The sequence below is a fragment of the Phaethon aethereus genome, assembly GCF_964289735.1.
Source record: "Phaethon aethereus genome assembly, chromosome: 11".
Taxonomy (NCBI): domain Eukaryota; kingdom Metazoa; phylum Chordata; class Aves; order Phaethontiformes; family Phaethontidae; genus Phaethon; species Phaethon aethereus.
The window spans coordinates 1,250,787-1,272,396 of record NC_138587.1 but is presented as its reverse complement, the minus strand read 5'-3'; the positions used below and the strand labels follow the sequence as shown (position 1 = coordinate 1,272,396).

Below are 21,610 nucleotides of genomic sequence, written 5' to 3'. Positions count from 1 at the left end.
TGAGTGCTGTCAGATGACCTTTTCCTCTTCAAAGCTGCAGAACGTGGGTTTGAACGTCAGAGGAGACCTCGGCGTGCCCCAGGTCTGTGTGGGAGGTCTGCGGAGCCCAGGAGCTGGCGCTGGAAGCAGGACGGGTGGCTCTGGTAGCGAGTGGGAGGAAGGAGTGGCTGCTGGCATTGCCAGCAGTGGCACATCCCAGCGCAGCTGCGGAGCCTGGGCAGAGCTTAGGGCTGGTCACCAGCTAAGCCACTGCCTGTGGTGCCTGGCCACCCGTGCAGGGTCCCTGCAGAGTCTCCTCAAAGGGGAATTTACATTTTTAGACACCCACAGCACTGCAGAGTGAAGGAGCTGAGCGCACTCCCCGAAACCCACACCTCAAAAAGAACCTCTGTTCTTTTACTGCCATTGATCCCTCCATTTGAAAATGGGTTTTGGCAAGGATGGCCTCTGCCATCCTCGTGCAAAGCTGGGGAGCAGCATGCCTTGCTGCGGTGGGGCAGCATGCAGGGAACGAGGACTGCGCAGTGGAGAGAGGAGCTGGGGCTGGGTGAGGAAGGCGAGGAGCTGGGGCAGGAGGAGGTGTAACAACATTGATTTAAATAGCATATGATCTTGTAATGAAAGGCTACCGTAACACAGAAATGCACATGGACTAGATTAAAATGGTGTAGGCAGGCAGCACCCTGCTCCAGCACTAGAAACCTCTGCAGCCTCAACTGTTCTTCTGGTGGGCTCTAAATGTGTGCGCATGAATGACTAGTCAGTGTCTAGAACAGGCTTGTATTTTGAGAGAGATTAAAGGTCTTCTACAAAAACTTGATGAATGGGAGCAAGCACCAGAAAGGGCATGGTGTGAGACCTGTACATGTTGAGCCTTAGCAGAAAACACAGGCTGGGAGGTCCAAAGTGGTCAGAAAATGGCAAGAAACTGCTGCTTTATAATGCTTCTTGACGACTGATGGTATTGGGTTTTTGCAGAGGTAGGTGACCACCCTGTAGTTCAATCTGTGACTGCACAGGGTCGATCTGCTGAGCTGGGGCGAAGCTCCTGTGATGCTGCCGTTGCTTCTGCTGGGTCTGTGTCCTGGGGGTGGGACTGTCTTCCTTTTCCTTAAGTCTGTTTTTACAGGGAACAAATGTCTTTCACACAGGAGTCTGAGCTTCTGTAAAAACAACCAGACTGAGATAAATTCAGTGTCCCGTGGTGTCACTTCTCCCTGGTGCTTCCTGCAGTACTTTGGTTTACTCTCCCATTGTACCCTCCTGTGTTCTTCACATTCAAAAAGCCATGTCTGGTAAATCTGTGGCGCAGGCACTAAAATAGGTTTATTTTCAGTGTTATTGGCTCCTGTTGTGTGTCTTGGCACTTGTCTGCCTGCTGTTGGGAGGTTACTAGGACAGTCTGTGCAGTATTGAGCACCCATGTATATAACTGACTTTCTTCTGCTTTCAATGAGCAGCAGAGCATGTGGCACAGCCCTTCCCCTGCCTTTCCTCCCCAGAGCCTTTCCCCGCTGTGCTTTCTGCTCACTGAGGAAACCACTGTAAAGCCCAGGCATGGAAATGTGCCATATTCCCAAAATACACTTGCACCCCTGTTGAAGGAGCAAGGAGGTCTAAGCTGCAGTAAAGCATGTTTAGCATCAGGTCATGGCAATGCACCTCCATGTCTTGCTGCATGAAACTTCTGACTTGTGCAGATTCATATGCAATGTATAAGCTGCATCAAAATAACCTTTTAATGAGACCTGAGGCCTCTGTGCATGAGATTAAGGTGGCTGCCCAGGGTGTGTGCATGTTTCATGTGCCACCCCCCTGTGCTGTTCCAGACACGGCCATCTTCCCTCGCTTTAAAGTGAAAACCTTTGTCCCAAGCATCCCTAAAGAAACCTGTAGCAGGTCTGCATGGACAGTGGTTAAGTGGCATTTGGGAGGTTTGAGGCTTCACAGGACATAAGGTATGGCTGAAAAAATTAACATCTGAAGGACAAAACACAATGTTAGTACTCTAGTCTTGGATAATCTTTGAGGATAAATCCTATCCAACTCGGTGTCTTGTTCTTTTCCAGATGTCAGTGAGCCAGCCACAGTCGGGAAGAGGTGTGCCTTGTTTACGCTGCAGAGGGACATGCACGGGCTTTGAGCCACATTCTTGGAGGTAACTTCTTGGTCTTGATGGGCCCTGCCCTGACACTGTCCCTTTGGTCCTGTTGATACCAGATTCTGGTGATGTTGAGTGCAAAGAACTGCAGAGCACTTGAGTGGTGTTGGGAGGTGCGGAGGGCACTTCCTGTCTGGCTAGGACAACTGCTGAGTTGAGAACATGCTCCCTGCTCTCCATCCCCCTTTCCCTCACTGGTCCTGCTCTTTTATTTTTTGAGTTAAAATCTCACCCACAAGTGCTCAAACCAAGCTGAGGCTCTCATGCAGCTGGGTTGGGTTTTTCCTGCTTTTGCTAACATTGCCTGCTCCCTGGGAGTTGAGACTACCTCTGCTAGGTTGGTGCAGATCCTGGCAGAGAGCTGTGGCTTCGTAAGAGGAGAAAGTCAGGGTGAGAGATGGCCCAGCCTGCAGAAGGGTCTCATCTGCTACGGGACTGTCCTCGGCACAACCCTGTGTGGTTGGTGCTGCTCAGTGGGATGTCAGGAGTGGGGCACGGTGCTGAAGCTGCTGCACACTGTGCTGGGCACGAGCCGCCTGATGCCCTGCGCAGTGTGCATGCCGGAGCACGGATCCTCTGCCTGCCACATGCTGGCTTCCCAGCCTGTCAGGTAGTTTGGAAATGAGCTGGTGAAAACAAACCCATCCTTGCTTGCTTTAGAGGCAGGGAAACACGAACCAAAAGGATAATCCTACACTGTCAGTAGGAGTTGTGCCGAGTGCCTGGCTGTCGCCCTTGTCCTTAAGGGCGAGTGTGGCTGCAGAGCTGGCGGAGTGAAGCAAAGCCACTGGCGAGGGCTGGGTGCTGCATCCTGCTTGGCAGCACCACGGCGGCTGTTGTTGCTGGCCGTTCTGAGCACTCTGACGGCTGAAATGCTATGCTTAGTGCCAGGAATGTCTTGTTATTTGATACTTTATTTTCAGTTTTTCCTCTTAAAAACACTAATTTAGAGAAACAGCCACCAGTATCAGTAGCCGGTGGGAGCTGACCAGTACTGCGTGTTTGGCTCTGGGCAGGGGCAGTGGGCTGCTGCCCTGCCCTGTCTGCTTGCAAACTCAAATGGGAGAAACAAAGGGGACTTTGAAATGGAAGTGAGCTATCCAGATGTCATTAATTAAAAAAGAATTAGTGCCCTCTGAAGCTGTCTTGCAAAACCCTGGACTCTTTTCTTTGAGCCCTGTTGCTGTGGGCTGTGCAGCTGGGTCCTGCCGCAGCAGAGCGCTGGAGCCTGCAGGTGTGCTGTCTGTGCTGCTGAAATGCTTCAGTGGGCTTCACAACGGTGGCATGCAGCTGTGTCTTGCATCCTTCAGTTCCCAATTTCAGTACCTCAGCTGGTTGGAAATCCAAACTTTAAAACACTTGGTTGAATTGCTACTTTTTCTTAATTGACTCAATTAAAGGCTGGCTTGAATCATACTTGTTCCAGGATCCTGCTGAAATACTTGGGGTTGCATCAAAATTAGTTTATCCTTTTTGCTATTACCTTTTGATGGAAAAGCTGGCCAGCAGAAAGTGGCCTTATAGACTTATCTTTATGATTTATAGCTATTATAATTAAAATGATAGACACTTAAGTATCAATTCCTCTTTTAGCAGTTACTTTAAGGGAATGTAAAGCTTCATATGAGGTGAGACTAGCACTCTGTTGGAGATCTAATGATGCTTGAAGGGGTTTATACAGTTCACAGAAAGTGGCATTTCCCCATGGCAGGTGGGAGGCAGCAGCCTGTCAGTGCTGGTGCAGCCACTTTCACCTGGGACAGCACTTAAGGGTTTGTAGCTCTTGCTCTGTGCTGCTGCTGATCCCTCTGGGGTGAAAACCTGGACATGAGCCGGCAATGTGTCCTCCCAGCCCAGAAGGCCAACCGTGTCCTGGGCTGCCCCCAAAGCAGCGTGGCCAGCAGGGCGAGGGAGGGGATTCTGCTCCTCTGCTCCGCTCTGGGGAGACCCCCCCTGCAGTGCTGTGGGACCTGTTGGAGTGGTACCAGAGGGGGCCACAAAAATGCTCAGAGGGTTGGAACAGCTCTGCTGTGAGAACAGGCTGGAGAGAGTTGGGGTTCTTCAGCCTGGAGGAGAGAAGGCTCTGGGGAGACCTTACTGCAGCATGACGGGACTTAAAGGGGCTGATAAGAAAGGTGGGGACAGACTTTTTATCAGCGTCTGTAGCAATAGGACAAGGGGTAACGGTTTTAAACTACAAGAGGGGAGATTTAGACTAGATGTAAGGAAGAAATGTTTCACAATGAGGGTGCTGAAACCCTGGCCCAAGTTGCCCAGAGAGGTGGCGGATGCCCCATCCCTGGAAACATCCCAGGTTAGGCTGGACGGGGCTCTGAGCAATCTGCTCTAGTTGAAGATGTCCCTGTTCACTGCAGGGGGTTCGGACTAGATGGCCTTGAAAGGCCCCTTTCAACCCAAACCATTCTATGATTCTATGAATAATGCTGAATTTCCACATGCAGCTCAGGCCACAGAAGCCTTTTGTTTTATGCCATAACCCTGGTCTGTGTTTAACCTTCGGAAGAGGCTGATGCTCCATGGCCGACTCATTGCATGGTCATGTGCCTCCCACAGCCCATCTCGCATCGAAAGGATGATCTTGCTTGTCACCCACAGGAAAATCTGCAAATCATGCAAATGCAGCCAGGAGGATCACAGCCTGAGCTCAGATGTGGAGGACGATCGGAAAATTGGGCGCCTGCTGTCAGACTCCAAGTATGCCACGCTCACCGCCCGGGTGAAAGGAGGTGACGGTGTTCGCATTTACAAGAGGAACCGCATGATCATCACCAACCCCATTGTCTCTCGGAAAGACCCCACCTTTGACACCATCACGTATGAGTGGGCTCCACCGGGGCTCACCCAGAAGTTGGTAAGACAATCCACGGCACTTTGGCAGGTAGTTGTGTCACTTAACGGAGAACATAATTTGGTTCTGGTATAAAGTTATTGGGGAAAAATAGTAAAACGTATGGTTTGCCTTGGAGAGCAAAAGTGTATGTAATACTTCATATTTTGGAGAACTGCGTAAATAACTAGAGTAAGTAGGAGAGGGGAATAGGTTGCTTTGGGCTTTTTATAGGTTTGCTTACACTTCTAGGAGAATTCTTAATGGACTTTACAAGTATAAAGATCACTACTTTGGTCCAATAAAAACACTGCTGAGGCGAGATCCCATCTCTGCTGTCCTGCCAGTTGTACAACGCCTGTGCAGCCCACGCAGGTGTTTGCATGCTCCAAAACCCCAGGCTGGATGTGAGAGCGATTCCTCCAGGCCTTCTCAGGATGTTGGGACTGGGATTTGGTCCTCTCCCTGAAGACCCCCAGGAGGGCACCAAGGAGGCAGAAAGCTATGCAAGCAGTGGGATGCGCACAAGAACAGTGTGTTAACCCCAGAGACCTATCTCCATGCTTCTAAAGCAACATGGATCTAAACCAGGCTTCTAGGAGAGGCAAGCTATTTGGGTGGTTTATTTGGGCAGAAGGAGTTGCCCTGGGCTCTGACATCCCTGTTGGAGAGGGATGCCTTGCTTGTTGAGTCTGATCTTCTGCAAGTCTGGGTGTGAGCTTGTCCCAAGAGCAGCCAGTGCAGGTGGAGGTAGTTAGCTGGGACATCTCCACTAACCTGGAGGTTTTTTCAGCAAACGCTTCAGGAAATTATGTTTCAGTCTGTCTCAAAAGCAGAGAAATTAAATCAATGTGGAAGGAAGTAATGCTGCCTGTAAATCCAGTGCTGTGTTTGTAAATAATTTTGTTATGGAAATGGGCTTTAACAGCAAAATAACTGTCATCTTTAATATAGTAATTATTGTCTTTGCTTGCTGAGGTAGTCATTAAAATCTTGGGCTTAAAATAGACCTGGCACCTCAGGCTTATTAACCAGGAGCATGACTAGTTCTCACTTGTGCTTCTGTAAATAATAGGATGGCCCTAAACCTCCCCAGAATGCAGCCTTGTTTCCTGCTGAATGCTGCATCACCCTGGCCCCTGTGCCCAGGGACCCTCCAGCCACCTCTGCCGAAGCGCAGCAGCAGCACGTCCATGTCCCCAGCAGACTCGGGGACCTTCCTGCCCCGGGGAACAGGAGCAGGAAAGCTCATCCCACCAAGGTGTGCCAGCCTGGAGGAAAGCTAGGCTGAGCTCTGGCCAAGAGCATCCTGCCTGCAGCTCCTGCCTGTGTGGGCATGAACCCCTCCCAGGTTCAGCACTGCAGCTGGGAGGGTTTTTCCTTACAGCTAAACATGGTCCAACAAAAAATTTCTGTTTAGGTTTGGTAAAGAGAACTTGGGTTAAAAAGGGGAAATGGGGAGCATGGTCCCATGCAGAGGGCTGGATCCAAAAATAAGACCCCAGCCCCACCTTCCCTCCTGCACCCAGTTTCTGTCAGGGCGAGCAATATTGCTGTGGGAACGAATGGAAGTGGTTTTTGGCTTGTAGCAGTGTTAGCCAGCAGAGCATGTCTTGAGGGAAAGCCTTCAACTGGCTTCTAACTGTGTTGTGGTACTAAAAACGTTACATATTACACCGTCATTAGTGGACAGCTTTTGCTCTTCAAATTAAACAAATAGTTTAAAGCTGCTGAAAATTGCAACCACATTTTTTTAAAGAATTGGGGAAACAAATGTGAAATTGCAGCTGCAGACCCAAGAGGCAGACTATTTCTTAAAACTCGGTTGCCCTCGCCCCCTTGGAAAGGCTGACTGGGGGTGGCATGAAGCCTGTACTGGGAGTGCAGCTGGGGCCTGTGGTGCTAACTGGAGCCAAGCACTGGGCTTTAATGAGGGCCCAAGACCCCCGCACATCCGACTGCCCGGCTGTTAATCGTAGCGCTGCTGCTCGCAGCCTCCTCTTTTCCCTTTCCTTTGGTAGGAGCTGGCCCAGCAGGAATGTTTGTTTAACCAGCATTTGCCTTCCGCAGGTCCCACAGGGGATCAGGGAGCTTGTGAGGGATGGGGAGAACAATGCTGGCACTCTTCCCACCCAGCCTGATTCATTAAGCACGCTGCCCAGCCTGGGATTTATCAGAAACACAGGTTTCCCGGCTCCACAAGCTGGTGCGGCATGGTGCTGCAGCACCTCGGGGCAGGCTGGGCTCCATGCTGGGAAGGATGCCCCAACTCTGCAGCTCCTGGGCTGCTTTTTTCTTCTATGGGCCTGAACCCCGGCCGCCCCCCTTGCGAGCGTGCCTTTGGGGTGATTGGGAAGGCAGCCCCGTGCAGCCCCCGGCCTGGCACCACTGGTGAGGGCAGCTCAGGGGGGCACACGTTTCAGGAGAACTTATGAGTTCTTCATAGTGCCTGAACGGACTGGGAGGCATCTTGGTTCAAGTAAACAATGTGCGAGAGATCTGAAGACAACCTTGCTAAATTGGCTTGAAGTTCAACTTGACCATCTTCTAGGAGCAATGCTGGATGTCAGCCATTCTCAGGATAGTTCAAAAAGAATTTGGGCCAAAAAGCTTTTAATGCATAACTGACTCGCTCTAGTGATTTCCTTCTGAAAGCAGGCTGGAAACTTGGGATTGTTTTTAATATTGTTATCCTGAAGTGGATGGTCCAATAATAGGAGGAAGTTCAGAGCATGTTTTCATTAAGCTGTGCCTGGAGAAGTTATGAAGTAGATGTTCAGGGTCCTTGGGGAAAGTGAAAAGAACAGATCATAAAATATCTCCAGAATCCAGTAGTTAACAGTGAAAACTTAAAATGCTCTTCCTCAAAATTATCTGTGCTAAGGCAACATAGTAAAGCATTTGGCCTATGCTGCATGGTAGCAGCAAGAAGAAACAACTTTTTATGATCCTTCATTTCAGTTTTTGGTGTCAGGTTGAATTTTTTTCCCTGATCTAGTCTCTGGACACACTTTATGGCATCTCCAATTATAACCTGAAGCATTCCCTTGATCAGGGAGTGAAAGCCCACCACAGGTCTGGGCAGATACTGAAACCTGCTGCTGACCAGTCCAACTGTACTTTTAAGAGAGGCTTGAGACTTTGCTTTTCTCCCTCGCTTTCAGTGCGGACATCTTGTATTGGCAATGGAGAGTCTGGTGCTGGAGTGGAACAAGAGGCTTCAGATGCTCATGCTGGCACAGTGCCATTCTCGTAGCTCTGGTATAAGTGTTCATGAGTCTTGGCACGTTTGTAGTGGATTAAGAATTTATTCCATTAAGATCCTACCGTGTTACTACTCTGCTAGCGCTCTTGCTGTGGCTGAGCCAAGACAGTGCAAACTGCATAGTGTACACTGTCTCAGTGTTCATGGATGTGCAGCATGGAGGCTTTGGTTGCTGCTCTTTCCAGTTGTCAGGTTTCACTGGCAGTATCCTTATTTTGTGCCTGTGTGAGGCCTGGGAGGAGCTGTCAGGGAATTCTGGTCTCTTGCTTCTGTAGTTCCTATTAGGATTTCTCATGTCTGTGAAAGCCATCTGTGCACCATATCACTCCTGCAGCATCCTGCAGCTCTCTAACGAGCCATTCCTCAGCAGCACCTTCTCCCACAGGGTGACAACCCTCCCTCAGTAAACTTCTGGATATCAATCTTACCCTTTGCATGGAGGCACAATATACTGAGTGTTGATGTCTAATATCATAATGTGCAGTGATGTTAACATGTGCTTCAAGAAAGAGAAGAAGCCCTGCCTCCTTTAAATCATTTTTCTATTGCTCTTGCAAATCTTCAGGCAGGAATCTTGCCCTGCAATGCTGCTATCTGGCCAAAAGCAGCTGAGGTGAAAGCAGACTCTTTAGAGATGTGTTACCTTCAATGTTGTGTGCAAATGTTTCTGTATTTGAAAGGCCACACTGAACTAGACTATGTACAGTAAACAAACAGTTAATTGCTTCTCTCCTTTTTTTAAAATTTGGTTTTCAATGCTGACCAAGTAAGAAACAAATTTAAAGAACAGCTGGATGCTGTTCTTTAAAACAGAATGGCAGAGAGCCAACTGGCTGCCCCTTAGCTCTTCACACTACAATGGGAAAAACGCTTTGACTGGGAAACTCCCTTCCCCTTAGCACCAGGCCAGAAGTTGTTAACTGTACAGACCCCACTGTCCTGCAAATGCTAATTCAGCATGGGACAGACCTCTTGCAAGATCAGTTTACTCTGCATTTAAGATAGCGGCTAGTGGCCAGTTGAGTAGGAGACTTCATTTTGGATAGTCTCTTGGCATTTACTTTCCATGTTGCAGGGCATCAGTGACCAAACACCTTCCCTCTACTGCAAAATTAATAGTTGGGTAGAGTTGGTGGCTGTCAGTGTTACATACAGACTCAACTGCTATCTGACTACTTTTTCCTGTATTAAGATTTTTTTTTAATTGATAAAAGGGGATCCTTTGCTGTAAACTACTCTGCATGCAGCCCATGAGGGCTTGAGGTGCTCTTGGTGCAGCCTCTGACCTGCTTGCCGGAGCTCTCCCCATCCTGGTGTGAGGCAGGAGGAAGCTGGCTGATCTTGGGGTTTGTTTATGGGTTTCTGTTTTTTCCAGCAGCCTTGTTGTCAAATTACCTGGACTAGTGGCATGCTAATGCAGTGAGGGCAGGTGTGTTGGGGTCTGGGTGCAAACTAAGAGAAGCAAGTCTTTGCTGCTCTGTCTTTCTAGGGGGTCTGTTTGGGTTTTTAAAACAAAACCAAAAACTACCCAGCCTGTTTTCTGAGGATGAAATGATTAACAATAGCCTGGCTGCTACTTGCATCTAAGCAAGTTCAGCCTTTTATTTCTGAAGTGTAAGATTAGAACAACTCAAAGGGGAAGTGGCACATTTTCTGTCACTGCTCTTCACATGAGTGGAGCATCTGTTTGCAGAAGAAGCAAAGAAAGCTCGTGCTTCCGTACTGAAGGCATCTCAGAGTAACTGTTGGTGCTCTCTCCATCCCAGGCCATGCAGTACATGGAGCTGATCCCAAAGGAGATGCAGCCAGTGGCGGGGACAGACGGGGCATACTATCGCCGGCGGCAGCTGGTGAGGCAACTCCCGCTGTATGACCAGGACCCATCCCAGTGCTGCGGCCTCGCGGAGGGCGAGCTGAAGCTGATGGAAGACTTTGTGAAGAAGTACAAAGCCGAGGCGCTGGGCGTTGGGGAGGTGGCGCTGCCGGGCCAGGGAGGCGGCGGGAAGGAGGAGGGGAAGCCGCAGGACAAGAGCATTGCTGCCAGCCAACCCCCCAAGTCCACCAACGGGGCCCCAGAGCATGTGCCTGAGGGAGGGCACTATGTAAGTGCTGCGCTCTGTGGCGGCGGGACGGGCTGGCAGGGGTGTCCCAGCTCTGCTCTGAGTTTGGGGAGCTTTCAGGGAACAGCTTCAGCCTCAACTTGAGGTGGGTAAAAAAGATTCCACCAGCCAGGGTTCCTTGTTCACAATACTGCTTCTGTGGGCTTCTCCAAGCCTGCTGCAGTGCTTTCAAACTACCGGAGCAGTGCTGTGATGCTCGGTTGTGTTGCGGCATGCTTTGGTACAGCAGTGTGAACAACCCCAGTGGGACCGCTCTCGTGCTTTTGCCAGCCCTGCTGAGCACAGGTCTCCATCTCAGGGGTGAGGAGGGATGGGTTATCTCTTCACCGTCTCCCTCCCTCCACAGCAAAAGCTGTGCTGAGCCACCAAGGTCAGTAAATTTTCCATTAGCTGCAGGAGCCAGTGATTTCAGCTTTGGATTCTTGGCAGCTCTGAAAGATTGGGCATGACATGTCCATGGATGACTGTGCATCAGTCAGGTACTCAAGATCAGAAACCATTCTGCTGCAAGCTAGTGAGTGTTTCCAGCTAGGTTTCCAGACCAGTGCGAGTGGAAAGGCCGCAAGTGATGGGGTGGTGGCTCAGTCTAATTAATGCAAAGCTGTGAACATGGAGGTAGTGCTGCCAGGGCTGTAATCACGCCAGGGGACTTTGAACAGACCATGCCTGTCTCTGGGCATAAAAATACATTTCCACGGGGAAATGACTGACATTCCCCAACGCCCTTTTAGATTTATATTCTCCTGTCTGGAGTGGCCATTGTTGCTGAACAAATGCTTATTGTAAAATATGGTGAGTGAAAGTATTTCATAGTGGCCCTTGTGAGGGTGACTTGCAGCAGGGGACTTAAAGATGGGGAAAAAAAATGGTGTCTGAGTGTTTTTAATGCAAGATCTTTCTAGCCATTACTGCACTGAGATTGTAACATGTTAAGAGCAGTTTTCATTTTCATTCCATATTGGGTAATGTCTGCCCTCTGCTATGGCCTTTTCTGTTAACATGCATCTGACTTCAAGAGTCCAGTGATACAGTAAAAGTTTTTCACTACTGAAACAAGATGCTGAATTGGACAAAGACTTTTAGGCTAAAAAAATAGCCAAAAAAAGGTTTCCATTAAACTCATTAATGAAAGTGATCTTAGCAATGAGGGCTTATTTAGACTGCAAGTTTGTCCTTCCAAATAAATACATAACTCTGATGTTAGTCTCTATAGTGTGTAAAGCATCATTTTTCTAGAGGCACTAGCTGAAAAATGGAACGGCTTCAAAAGCAGTTGCAGGAGATCCACTTTGACCAGCATGCTGTGCAGCTCGGCTTGTAGCAGACTGAAGTACTATAGTTTCTTGCCGTACTGAAGAGCAGACCTCCTGTTCCCCCTCTAACAAAACACGACCAGTTTTAATTTGATCTTCTGTACAGGAATTAATGCAGCTGACCTGATACAAATGGACTGTGCCCCAAGATCTGAAATGTGCTAAACTTCCAGAAGGTCTACTGGATTTCACAAAACTGCACTAGAAGAAAAGTTCTGCCATAGAAAAATGGCATCATACAATCATAGTGGCTTGGGTTGGAAGGGACCTTTCAAGGCCATCTAGTCCAACCCCCCTGCAGTGAACAGGGACATCTTCAACCACAGCAGGTTGCTCAGAGCCCTGTCCAGCCTGACCTGGGATGTTTCCAGGGATGGGGCATCCGCCACCTCTCTGGGCAACTTGGGCCAGGGTTTCAGCACCCTCATCGTGAAACATTTCTTCCTTATATCTAGTCTAAATCTCCCCTCTTGTAGTTTAAAACTGTTACCCCTTGTCCTATCGCTACAGGCCCTACTAAAAAGTCTGTCCCCATCTTTTCTATCAGCCCCCTTTGAGCACTGGTGGCTGCAGTAAGGTCTCCCCAGAGCCTTCACTGCTCCAGGCTGAGCCCTCCCAGCAGAGCTGTTCCAGCCCTCAGAGCATTGCTGGGGCCTCCTCTAGCCCCGCTCTAGCAGGTCCACGTCTCTCCTGGGCCAAGGGCTCCAGAGCTGGATGCAGCACTTCAGGGGGCTCTCCCCAGAGCAGGGCAGAGGGGCAGAATCCCCTCCCTCGCCCTGCTGACCATGCGGCTTTGGGTGCAGCCCAGGACTCAATTGGCCTTCTGGGCTGAGAGGACATATTGCTGGCTCATGTCCAGCTTTTCATCCACCATCACTGCACTTTGCAATACATGTGAGGCTGAAATTAGATGTGAGCAAAATGAAGCCATGTGAAGACCAAGAATGGATGTAAAGGGGCTGAGAAATGAAGTGCATGCAGCCAACAACACTGGAGGCTTTAGTGTTGTTGATGTGTTCAGGGTTGAAATGTAGATCAGCACACTCCAGACTTGGAGGTTTAGGTAGCTCTCTACTTGTGTGACCATCTCCTATGTGTCTCCTAAAACTTGGGTGTTAAACATGATGCCTTCTCCCAAGCCTGAGGAAGCTCCCCTGAGCCTCCCTCCAGTGCTGCTCTCTGGGATGCTGCAGGTGATGCTGGCAAGTGCCACCAGCCTGCCCAGGGCCACTCCAGGGCATGCTGTCCTCAGCTGGGAGCGTTTGTCCCCAGCTGGGAAAGTCCTGCATGACTGCAGCAGTGAGGAAAACTTTTTAAGAAAATGAGAGTGCCTTTGGTTCAAGGGTGTAGGGGGAAAATACGGTGCTTGAATAGCTTATTTTTGAGATTCTGATTCTCAAGCAGTTTGTGTGATGTTTCTTCATTGAGTCCATTAGAATTAGGACACAGAAGTTTGTTATTCAACAGAATCAATTCTTAATTGGCACCAGCTGCTTGATTTCACCCTATTTCAGATCAAGGTGTGAGTCTGAACTATAGATTTATGAAGGGGGGGGTGTCAACTAACAAAAAACCACTACCATTGTTCTAGAAGAGAACGAACACAGAAAGCACCAAAGCTGCACCAAGAAACAAGCTGGAATGACTTCTTTGGGTGTTTGTGTGGTCCCTGTGCTAAGCTGGTTGAACCTCTTACTGCACACCCAGGCCAGCTGTGTTGAAATTGGTGTGTGAAGGAAAACATACAGGGCTGATGTAAATCGCCATGAGAGAGGCAACTGAGCTCAAACAGCTCTTTGAACTGCAGAGAGGGGCCCAATCACTGCAATAAGCCTGTCCTACAAGCTGAATGTTCTCCATCAAGCATAAAATCATCTTTAACCCCCTCAGAACTGGAAAGTCTTCTGGTGTTATAAGCCACTGTGTTGGAATCAAACCAAATCCTGAAGCAGCTGATCAAAATTAGCCATTGTCCCAAAAAGCCTGAGGCCAGCAATGCAGTGAGTGCTCAGGGGAAGCCTTGTGATGTCTGGGGAGCTCCTTCTGTGGGAGCTGTCTTTTTCAAACTCGCTCTCTCCACTGGCTGCTATTTTGCAAAGCTTAGGAGACAGGGACGCTTTCTTGGCCAACACCTCTGGTAACTCCACTAATAAAGTCTTCATTCCTCTCCCTACATGATGGAGATGTAAAATGAGTACCAGGTTGTAATCCCATCTTAAATTTGAAGAGCCAATTATTTAGTGTGTAAATGGCAGGGGGGTGGAAGTTATATGATGCTTCGGGAAAGCCCTGTGAATAATTGCCATAGAAAGAAACAGCAAAGTAAATTGGTTTTTTAACAGTTCTTATTGGCAAGAAACTTGAGCTTGGAGTCAGAAAGCTGTTCGTGTTTGTTCCTGCTGTTAGATCTTGCAAGATAAGCAGGGCTGGGCTGGATGGGTCTGGCGGTTTCTCTGGGGGTGATGGTGCAGAGGCAGCTGCAGGGTCAGGCTCTCTGGTGCCTTGGGGAGGTATCGGGGGCACATGATGGGTGCAGAATTCATCGGTGGCCATCCTCCTTTGCTGACAGCGAGGCCGGTGTGCTGAGAGTAGTGCTCTGCCAGCCGATCTGCACCGCATGCAGCAGCTCCACGTACTTGTGTTCTTGTTCATACAGACCAGAAATAGCACAGCTTCCGCGCCCTGCTGGGCGTGCTCCTTTGTTGGCGTGGGTCTTGGGAGTACTTAGAAATGTGTCTGAAGCCCTTCACAGTAGAAGAGGCAGACGTATCCCCTTTCAGACTCACAGGAAAGCCAAGCTAGAAAACATTTTGTCTCCTCTTGCCCTGCCTTCACATGTCATATGGGATTTGCTGGTAGAACAGGAGATGCGTGTCAGTGTGGTGGAACCCCTTTAAGGACTGCAGGGCAGTCACTGAAAATCCAGACCGAAGGAAGGAGGAGGCAACAGCAAAATGTGTGGTGTGCTAGCAATAATAGTAACAAAACTAAGAAAAGCCACTTGGTGGGTGTAGATAGACGTGTAGCCACCTGCTGTAAAGGGAGAAGTGAGTTTAAGAAAACTCCTTAGATACAAAGAATAGTCTTTTTAACACTCATGCCATGAACTAGAAAGGGGCTGGACGTGGTGGGAAAACTTGTCTGAAGTTTGATACTTGCAGAGCTCATAGAGAAACCCTGGTCCTTCTTTACTGGGGTTGCAGCAGCGTCCTGTCCTCCCAGCGCAGGGTTTCCCAGGCTGAGGTGGCATCAGGGTGGTGGTCCTCGGGACACGCACCGGTGGTCCCCGTCCTCTGTCCCTGATGTCCTCCTGCAGCTCAGGAGCTGTTAGTTTACCTTCTACTGAGAAATTTTATTCTTGTGTCTCTTCTACACACCTATTAGAAGCTTGTTGACTTAAATCGGAACATTTGTAAGCAAAGTCATCATCTGAGCGCAGGGAAATTCCTGATCCCCTCCTCGACCCTGTGCTGCTCGGAACGTGCTGGAGGGGGGACGCCGCTGTGCAAATGCTCTGGTTAGGCACAGCAGCATAAACCACAGCATGTGCACCACGCGAGCGGCTGCACGCTGAATCTTGGTTTTGTAAAAGCCCTAGCCAGGCTTCTGCAGAGACTGCTAGTGGAAATCTGGCCTGTCAGCCAAGGGCCCTGCTGGAAGAGACTCCGGCTGCTACTAAGAGCATTTCTTTTAGGGAGTGACAAAGCACAGCTATTAGCCTGACCTGGACTATCCAGACTTAAATGGGAACTTAAATAACAGCCCATTAGCTTCAGAGAGGAGGGCTTTAAAGCTTACTCTTAACTAATTGCAGGATCACTCTGCACAGATAAAGGGTAAACTCAGTTGGTCTTGTGTGGAATACGCATAGATGCTAATTAGTCTTCAGATTAGCCAAATTAATTCTGTCTCTTTGGACTGTTATAAATCAAAAGGACTGTGCTGAAATCTGTAGAGTGACATCTGTCTTATGCAGGAAAAGATCAAATTTCCTAATCTTTATGCAAAATAACATCTTTGACATGCTGTACTTCAGCACCATAGGATGTCTTAACTCTTTCTTTGAGAACATTTGGACTTTAGTGCAGGTTGGTTTTAGCTTGGGGGGTCCCAAAGGCCAGACTCCTAGCTGATGGTGATTAGTGCCATTCTTGCCTGCCCGAGGATCCGGATAGAAGAACGTAAACAGTATTCCAGGTGAGGGCTGGCAAATACGTATTTATAATGACTTTTAATTATGTTATGCCTTGATGCTCTGCCCATATGTAGCACTGGTCCAAATGTTTGCGTAAGATCTGGGGTGATAGACTTGGAGATGTTGCTTCTGCTGGCCATGGGTGCCCTGTGATGCTCTCTGCGTTGTCTGAATCCTACTGCACAATTGAGACATTTTCCCAGCATTTCTGAGCTGCAGCCATTTGGTTTCTCTCCCGTTTAGCTGTCCTTGCTCTTCCACCTCGCTGCACGGTTTCTATGTCCTCACTCCAGACTGGTGTGTTTGCTGTCCCTTCCAAGCTGACATAGCTGTAAAATCTGGCTTTGGTGTTCTCGAGTTTCCCTTCACAGAGCAAGAGCTCAAACAAAACCAACCTAAGCCACACAGCTTAGCAGTCCTGGAATTAAATGTTTTATTTCCACTGCCCTCCTTGGTGCTATGGGATGTCAAGCAGGAACAGAGTACATCCTTCAGGCTATTTAGATGCAGGAAGCATTGAGGGCGTGCTTGGAGATCGTGTGTAGTTCTGTTTTGCTAACCGTGCTTCTTACCAGCTGTGCGGTTAAGCACGATGCATTGAAAAGATGCCGTGAATCAGTCTGAGAAGTGAATATCCATATCGCGTGAGCTGAGCATCGCCGCTTTGCTCCCACCCGACGTGCGCCCAGCCCCACGCTCACGCCACTGCCTCTCGTTTGCAGCGCTGCGAGACCTGCAAGCAGGCGGTGCCGGGGGACTGCCCAGTGGTGTATGCCGACCGGGCAGGCTACTCCCGGCAGTGGCACCCAGCGTGCTTCGTGTGCTGCCGGTGCTCAGAGCCCCTCGTCGACCTCATCTACTTCTGGAAGAGCGGGGCCGCCTGGTGCGGGCGCCACTACTGCGAGAGCCTCCGGCCACGCTGTGCCGGCTGCGACGAGGTAGGGACCGGCTGGCTTCCCTCCGCCCAGTGCTCCCTGCCTGCGCTGGTGGCCTGGCACGGCTAATTCAGTGCTTCTCTTGTGTGCCTCTTAACCTGCTTGCCCGCCCGTGCCTCCTGGGATGCCCTCTGGGAGCGGCATCCTTCTGGTGCTGGTCACCAGGGCTGTGGCTGCGCTGGGGAGCTGGACGTGCCTAAAGAAAATGGGGGTAGAGCAGCGTGATGTCAGTGACAGTCTCGGCTAGCTACGCTGTATCTATCTCAGAGCAACAGCTCTAGTTGCATTTAAAACCTGGTGGTTTTATAGTGCTTAATTGCAGCCCACGGCTTTGGCTTAATTGCTCAGGAGCAGTCCCGTGCCTTTTATTCACCCCTTCCCGAAGCCTGGCCTCCATGGCTAACAGGCTTGGTGGGAGGCGCGGGGATGGTCCTCCTGCCGTGCTCCGGCTTGGCGAGATGGTGGAAATAAGCAATTGTCTGTGTGTCCCACAGATCATCTTCTCGGAGGACTACCAGCAGGTGGAAGGCATGGCCTGGCACAAGAAGCACTTTGCCTGCCTGGAGTGCGAGACGCTGCTGACTGGCAAACCCTTCGCTCTGCACAACACCAGCCTGCTGTGCACGACCTGCAGCAAAAGCAAACGCCTCTGAGCAGCGAGCAGCCCAGGGCCGAAGCGGGCTGCCCAAGGTCCCACCAGGTCTGGGGTCATTTGACGAGTACATGAGAAGGGGAAGGTTAAAAAAAAAAAAAAAATTAGAGCCTGGCTATTCACTTGCAAGCGACTAAGTGCCCCCTTGCATCCAATAAAGCTTCCACGAGAATATTTCTTTGGGGAGGAAGCAAAGGAAATTCATATGCCTGCGGGTGGGAGGTATATGGCATATCTGACTAGGAGGGTCTGAGAAGGAGGTTCTGTGTTGTGCTGTTTTTTATAAAGGCTCTCCAAGCTTCTTATGACTAAGATCTTGCAATAGTCTTTTGGAAATAACGCATCTCAAAAGCTACTTTTGGCATACTAAACCTATGGTCATGGTCAAAAACAAGGGCTGTTAGTATTTTTTTTAAATCCATACTGGAAGTTTATGCTAACAAGCTGCTGACAACTGTACTAAAGCAATGGGTTTGAAGAATTTGATTAACCGATGTGATTACTTTCTGAAAGCAAATGATAGGAAATTGCAGCAACATGTAGCTGTAGCTTTCTCCTAAGTGTACAATAATGTAAAAATAACAAGTTGGCACACAGGGCGATTGGTTTAACCGTGGCGAGATGGGAAGGGTGTGCCTCAGCCCATGTGAGCTCCAGCCCTGAAGCTGGAATGCAAACGCATTCCTGGGGGGTCCCACCGACTGGGCTGCCCGGCCTCTCGCCTGCCTCCCGCTGCCCGTTGCTGCAGGCCAGCGTGTTTCCACAGAGCGGCATTGTGTTCCGGCTGTGATGCTGGAGGTCGTTAAGCATTTAAAGTATGGGCCTTTATTTTGGCTGGGTTTGACCAGGAATTTTATGGGAAACAGCTTTCCAGCCTAAGCTGTCTTGGGGGGGATGTTGCGCCTGAAGTGCTGCAATGCCAGTTTTTCCCTGTAGTGTATCAGTGACCTCCTCCAAGAAGCAGGGGAGCATACCTTCCCCCTCGGAGCTGGCAGCACCCTTGCCCTGGGCGCTGCCCCGCTCCCTGTCACGCAGCAATCTAGGCCCTAGGGAAGGTCCCCGTCCCTTCTTGGATCTGGTAGCAGTGACATTATCCCATTATCCGGCACTGAGACTCTGCGGATAGTATTTGTTCCCTAGACCAAGTGATGCTTCTGGTAGTCACTGAAAATACCAGATGGGTGAGGCTGGCAGATGTCTGTGTGCTCAGTCTTTTTTCTTATATTAAATGTCTACATTATTTGCCACAGAACTGGAATATTTTTTGCAGAGGTGAGTGTGCAAGGAGCTCACAATCAATACTTTTTCTTCCTGCTACAGAAGATGCTGGTTTCTCTTTTAAAGTGCGCTCCATGCTGTGGATGTTTGCTTGCTTATGATAAAATAACTTGCAAATCAGAGCTGGGAGAAACTGTACCTGCTCCGGGCTTAGAGCATGCGAGTCCGGGCCGGGCTCTGCCCCATGGGGGTGCCCCATGCTGCTGCTGGGCAGGAGCAGGCCAAGTCCATCACCGTGTTTGAGCAGGTGAGACCGATGTGCTGTAAAGACATACCTGTGTGTGGGGTGTGAGTGCCTCCTACGCTTCATCCAGCCCTGTGCTGTTGCGTGGTTGATGTTCCTGGAAACGCTGGGATATTTAAAGAGAGTAAATGAAATGCTGCCTCCGGAGCTGGAGCAGAGTAGGGAAAGCCCGAGGTGGCAGCAACAGCCGTAGCCGTGGGGGTGATGGACGTGTGTTGCAGGGTATTGCGGTGCACGTGCTCCTGGGGCCGCTTGTCCCTCTCAGTGGGTTATTCAGTGGATGCGTTGGGTGCCCGGGGGTGTCGCTTCTGTAAGCGTGGTCGGATGCTGCAAGTCAAGAGAGGGTTGTCTGAGGAATAGTAAAGCTCCCTTGGATACGGGCACTTCGGTTATAAGTAAAGTGGGAATGAAAAATAAAGCCCAGTGCTTAGCTTTTATTGCCTCTTCCTCATTTTGTTACAAGGGGAATGACTTTACATCTTTATATATTTTTTTTCAAAGACACAGCGTTGTTCTAAACCCTGTGATGTTAAGGCAGCCTAAAGTGTGCACACGCTGTAAGCAGTGATGGGAATAGTGTAAAACACTGATAAAACACTGTTTCAGCACAGACACTAACATCCAAACACCCTTCCCTGACGGAAAGTCAATGTCTGATTGCACACACCGCTGGTTACCTCTTGGTGATCTGCCTGCAAGGTAGGTGCACAGCCCTTACACAGATGTCTGCAAGAAAACGAAATGCGGCAAAATATAAATCAACAAAACACCGAGTTTCTAAAAGCGAGAGACTATTAACCAAACTACCGCCGTCACCGAAACCTCAGCGCTGAGCGCTGCCGCCTTCTCCCTGGGTGCGTCTGCTTTGGTTTGCCGCGGTCTCCTTGCAGGGCTCGTGGTAAACTGAGCGCAGGGGCGGGTGTTCCTTAAAGGTGGGTGTCTGGAGGGGGATGCTGGCCGTCCCTGCCCTGGAGCGGCTTCCCCCGCAGCCTCCCGCCCTCCCCAGCTGAATGTGCTGCGGGGGTCTGTGCCAGACACCGGTCCCGCTCCCCACCTTGCAGCCTGGGGGGCTTGGGGACCCCATGGGCCGGGTGCTGTGCAGTGACAATTTTTCCTTCTTTTTTTGAGTATTTGGCACCAAGTAAGCTTTTCTGCGTCCGTGGGGCAGCACCTACGTGTAAGCCCTTCAGAGGTGGGATTTCCAGCAGACCCCTCTTCTCGTGCGGTCCCCTCCCCGCTGCCCCGCCTGGGGTTAAAAGCCAAGACAGCCTCAACGGGAGGCGGTGGAGAAGAGGTGGTTCCCGTTTTCTCTGCTGCAGAGGAAGGTGCATGGTGGGAGCTTGGGCAAATGTCGGAGCAGAGGCGCTGGGCCAGGACGGGGTTTTGGGGGGAGCGCTGGCACGCCGTGCACGCGGCAGCGGGGAGGGAGGCGTGACGCCGACACCGGTGCCTGCCTCCACGTCCAGCGCTGCCTTACTGTCGGCCGTGGCGGTGGGTGGCCCTCCCTCGTCCCCCGCCGCCGCTGTGAGGGCAGGCCCGGGCCGTCCCCAGCACCCTCCCTGGGCTGCGGTGGAGCACCACGCATTGCAGTAACTGATAGCCGTGTTTTGACTTGTGAATCCGCAAAGGACAAACCTCTTAATTTCCTCTTGCCGATGGCCAAAGATGGCAAGCACGCAGCCTTCGTAGATGCTGCAGATGCTTAAACACTGGGACAAAATTAACTCGTTGCCCAGTGCCATTACCTACTGGAGGTTAGTTATTTTTCAGGCTTAGTGAGTGCAGTTACCCCACATTCCTCGAGATGGTCTGGGCGAGGAAGCACTTTGAAAATAAACCCATTAATGGAGGAGAAATGAATACTGGAGCGTGGCAGTGCTGGCAGGAAAGTGCCTGAGCCCCGGCCCTGGGCTGGGGCCCACGGTCTGGCACACGCCAGCAGCTGAGGGATGAGCGTCCGGAGCCGGCCGGGGAGCGAAGGGCTATGCTGGGTGCGGGGGGTGCTTCACCGGCCCCCCCCGACTGCAGACCCAGCCGGGAGCACGTGGTGGGTGGGAGGAGGGAGAAAATAACCATTGACTGTGGGGAACCACATTTCAGCCAAAGTTTTGCAAGCTGAAGTTTTTCAAAGCTTAACTGATCTGAACCTACAAATATTTGCAGTGCTGTCTTATTTGTGGTCCCTTTTTTTTTTTTTTTTTTTTTTTTTTTTTTAAAGAAATAGTTGAGGAAGGAAAAGGGACCGTCTGTTTGTGATTTGGGAGGATTTTGGCAGTGGAAAGGCAGAGGCTGTTTAAGGACAGCGGCTCCATTCGGGTCACCTCCCTCCTCCTGAGGCCTCCAAGGCATCCCCCCGGCCGCCGGGGCTGACCCTCCCCAGGGCCACACGTCCCCGGGGCTGGAGGAGGAACTGGCCCCGGCTGTGGGGGGCTGCCATGTGCTGCCCTGAGCGTGGGGACCCTCCAGGGCCGAGGTGGGGAGAGAAGTGATTAAGTAACGAGCAGTGGCTGGAGCGATGCCGTCCCGCGCCCCAGCGAGGGAGGTGGGCTTGAGGGAAGGGAGCCCTCTGCTTAAGTGACGCCGATTCTCTGTGTATGTT

At 50.5% G+C, this 21,610-nt stretch overlaps 1 protein-coding gene across 1 annotated transcript in view; it reads left to right on the top strand.

The window, feature by feature from the left end:
- The window catches only part of LMCD1 (LIM and cysteine rich domains 1), a gene marked incomplete at its 5' end in the record, with an annotated part of 33,731 nt that extends 15,837 nt beyond the window's left edge, over positions 1 to 17,894 (top strand). The window contains 5 exons of the mRNA XM_082004441.1: positions 2,070 to 2,158; positions 4,778 to 5,033; positions 10,041 to 10,376; positions 16,625 to 16,840; positions 17,332 to 17,894. Of these exons, the coding sequence (XP_081860567.1) occupies positions 2,070 to 2,158; positions 4,778 to 5,033; positions 10,041 to 10,376; positions 16,625 to 16,840; positions 17,332 to 17,490 (1,056 nt within the window). The 3' untranslated portion in view covers positions 17,491 to 17,894. The remainder of the gene's footprint in view (positions 1 to 2,069; positions 2,159 to 4,777; positions 5,034 to 10,040; positions 10,377 to 16,624; positions 16,841 to 17,331) is intronic.
- Between the last annotated feature and the right edge of the window lie 3,716 nt (positions 17,895 to 21,610).